The sequence below is a fragment of the Agrilus planipennis genome, unplaced genomic scaffold (assembly GCF_000699045.2).
Source record: "Agrilus planipennis isolate EAB-ADULT unplaced genomic scaffold, Apla_2.0 scaffold159, whole genome shotgun sequence".
Lineage (NCBI taxonomy): Eukaryota > Metazoa > Arthropoda > Insecta > Coleoptera > Buprestidae > Agrilus > Agrilus planipennis.
The window spans coordinates 53,099-56,559 of record NW_020438919.1 but is presented as its reverse complement, the minus strand read 5'-3'; the positions used below and the strand labels follow the sequence as shown (position 1 = coordinate 56,559).

Here is a 3,461-nt window from a genome sequence, read left to right as displayed (position 1 = left end):
TATAAAACAATAATAATTTAAAAAATACAATTAAATCATTTTTCCTTGCACGAAAACGATTTTGTATAATTTCAACTTTTTATTACAAAATGTAAAATACCATTTTTATTAATTTTGTCAGTATATTTCCATTTTTGCTATTATCTTATCGCTAAAATGGCTTTCAATGTTAGCTCTCTGAAAATAGTTTTTTATAAAACTTTTAATATCATCTTGTATCCGTATATGTAAGAATTTTTTCACGGTTTTCTAGTGTTTTTCAAAGAAACCACTCCAAATTTCGACAACCGTCATGAAAAAAATATAAAAACCTTATTGCCGTACAGAGAATCTCACAAATACACTATATATATACGCGACTTGCTGAAGTTTTTCCATGAAAACAGTTTAAATTTTAACGATCATGGAAAACTTGAACGATTTTCATAAAATTCAAAATTCTATTATCATCAATTTTATCGAAAGTGGACATCAACTTTTTTTATCCAAATACAGCATATATATGCGAAACGTATATTTAAAGATTGACAATTGACCGTAATTAAAAATTAACAACATTATTAATAACGTTGAAAAGAAATAGTGGACAAGTTTTATCAAATAAATAATTAATGGTCATTTAATTGCAGCAAAGAAATTAATTAGAATCAAAGAAATAAATTTTAAAATTTATCTACCATTTCTTTTTAAAACGATTCAATAAAATGTAGACTGTTCATTTCTAACATGCGGGATGGTGGTATCTACGGTGATAGGTCAGTAATAGTAAATAAAAAATTACATTAGATACGGCATGTACATATGTATAATAGTAACTAATAAATAATTAAGCGTTCAGTAATGGACGAATTCTGTTGGTTTGTAGCAAAATATATTTCATAAAATAATATTTTTATTAGACATTAAATACCATATCGACTGAGAAGAATTCAACGATCGTTTTTCCATTGCCAATCGACATCTTATCGTACTTTATGAAAGCCAAAGATGTGAAAATGTAAAAAATTACGGACTAAGACTACTAAGTAATAATTCTTAGATTTAAGTTATGGCGCGCTGCAATATATTAAGAAACAGTGACTTAAATAATGAAAAAATGAAGAAAGGAATAAAAGACACATTTGTTCAAATTTCAATAATTTTTAATCGTTTTTACTATTTCAAGAAAGTTTCATCATTTTAAACAGTTGCGTCGAAGCAATTCTTTCTTAAATTACCTACCAAAAGTTTNGCAAGAAAGAGTGGAGGTGCATGTTCAATCAGTCTTAGGACTGACGATGATGAATAAATAATAAAGTAAAAGATTTACAATTTTGACTGTACAATCCAAAACCAGCAAAATTAAACTGAAGCGACAGTAGGTATATTACCCCGAGATAAAAATGTTCAGTCTCTCAGAGTCTCTGAAAGCGAGACTCGAGTCTCCGTCTCCCATCGAATCTGTCTGGTGTCGCTGAGAGAGACTGTCAAAAAAAACTGTTTAGCATCTCTGAACGAGAGACTCGAATCTCTTAATAAGTGGGGTCTCGATAAACATGGTTAAAATTTTACAAGTTCAACATATTTCAGAGATTCCAGTCTTTCTACGAGAGACTCGAGTCTCTCAATTTTTCAGTTTTATTAATTCAGTCTCTCTGTGAGAGACTCGAATCTCTGAATTAACAATTTTATCGTTAGAGTCTCTCATAGAAAGATTGTGAAAGACTGCGAGAGACGCTCTCAGAGACGTTGAAAGACTCTGAGAGACTGGAGAGAGACTGAAAATTTTTGTCTAGGGTACGCAAAATGTAATATATTTCATGAGTTAATTGTGCAGGTGCTAGTTTTCACTATAACTTTTTGGGTTGTTTCGCAATGACTATCACTTTTCTACTATAGAAGGTACGTGTTAACGTTATTTGCTGATTAGTAATTATTTGTTACAGAAAAGACGTTCGTTTGCCTGTACAATTGCAGCGAGCCATGGCTGCCGAAGCAGAAGCTGCTCGTGAGGCCAGGGCTAAAGTGATTGCTGCAGAGGGTGAGCAGAAGGCATCCAGGGCTCTGAGAGAAGCATCGGAAGTAATCGGTGATTCCCCAGCCGCACTTCAACTACGTTATTTACAGGTAAAAGTCACTTTTAAAATTGCTTGTGGGACTGAGGCAACATTTGACGCTTTTTTCATTTGCATGCTCACCATTTATACGTATTTATGTAAGTCGCAAAGCTTTGAGCATCATTGCAAAACCTAAAAAATACTCGATAGGGGAAATATGGTGTTAAATACAGTTGAACTACTTTTCGCTAACTTCTTTTGGAAAATCTATTATTCGATTTTGTCGTAACTGATGAATTTCGTTCATTTCTTGAAATCGGAACGATTCGACTTCGGAATTATTTACAGTCGCCAGGAAATTTATACAAAAAAGAAACAGCTTCTGTTAGAAAAGGTGAAAACCCCTGCTAATGGCAGAAATTCCGCATCAAAATTATGTATTTGTTTCATGCAAAGATTAAAAGGTCAATTTTTGGTGGTGCTCATTTTTCCTTAAAAACAAAATCATCTACATCATTACTACGTCGGCATTTTTAAACGTTAATTTCCAAAAAAATAATGTTCCTTTTTAAAATATAATATAANGTATATGACTGATAAATTATTAAGTCTGATGATGTGTTTTAGACCATGCAGGACCCTTTATAAAGAGTAACTTTTTTCTTAATAAGATTAATAATAAGTTTCTCTTATGCAGCCAACTTAAGTAGACACACTGTATATGCTGACATGAGTGGAAACGGATAAATATAAACTTTAAAATGAAATGTAAGCTGTAATAAGCAATAAGAAAAACAGCTCGTGCGTTTCACTGAATATGTAATAAATGAAAGGTATTTTTAGAGGCTTTTGTATGTTCTATGTAAGGGCCTGTATATATCTTGTGCTAGAAAACAAATGAAATCGTAAAAAAATACATAAATTCGGTTTTTAAACCAATAATTCTATCGTAAATCGCGTACATTAAATCTTTGCTCAATACACATTGTATTAATTTCAACCAACCAGACAGACAGACGTAATTTCTTGAGTCCATTTTTGTGTTAAAAAAAATTCGCTAATCGTAAGATCTTTTAAAATTAATAAGAAAACCACTCCATGTCAACCTTCGATAAAAAAAAATTTCATTGAATTGGAACGATTTATTCAATTAAAATAAAAAAGAACAATGTTAATCAAATACTAAATAATAAATAGATAATATTGATAATTAAAACAGTAGAGTGTTATGCTGATAAGCTACACACCGCATTTAGGTGCTTCAAACTGTAAGCGTCTTGTATCCCGTAGGAAAAATTTCCATTCAATTTCCATTAAAAAAATGCCATTAAATTACCACTGATAATAATTAATGGTAATAAATGGAGAATTGCCAATGGGATTCCCATTCCCGAACTCAATGGGATTTCCATTGCTGAACGCAAT

General features: G+C 31.3%; 1 protein-coding gene across 2 annotated transcripts in view; it reads left to right on the top strand.

Moving 5' to 3' along the window:
• Positions 1-3,461, top strand: part of LOC108737389 (band 7 protein AGAP004871) — a 138,266-nt gene that overhangs the window by 111,058 nt on the left and 23,747 nt on the right. For both annotated transcript variants that reach the window (XM_018470210.2, XM_018470211.1), the window contains exon 7: positions 1,926-2,106. In XM_018470210.2, coding sequence (XP_018325712.1) covers positions 1,926-2,106 — 181 coding nt within the window. The remainder of the gene's footprint in view (positions 1-1,925; positions 2,107-3,461) is intronic.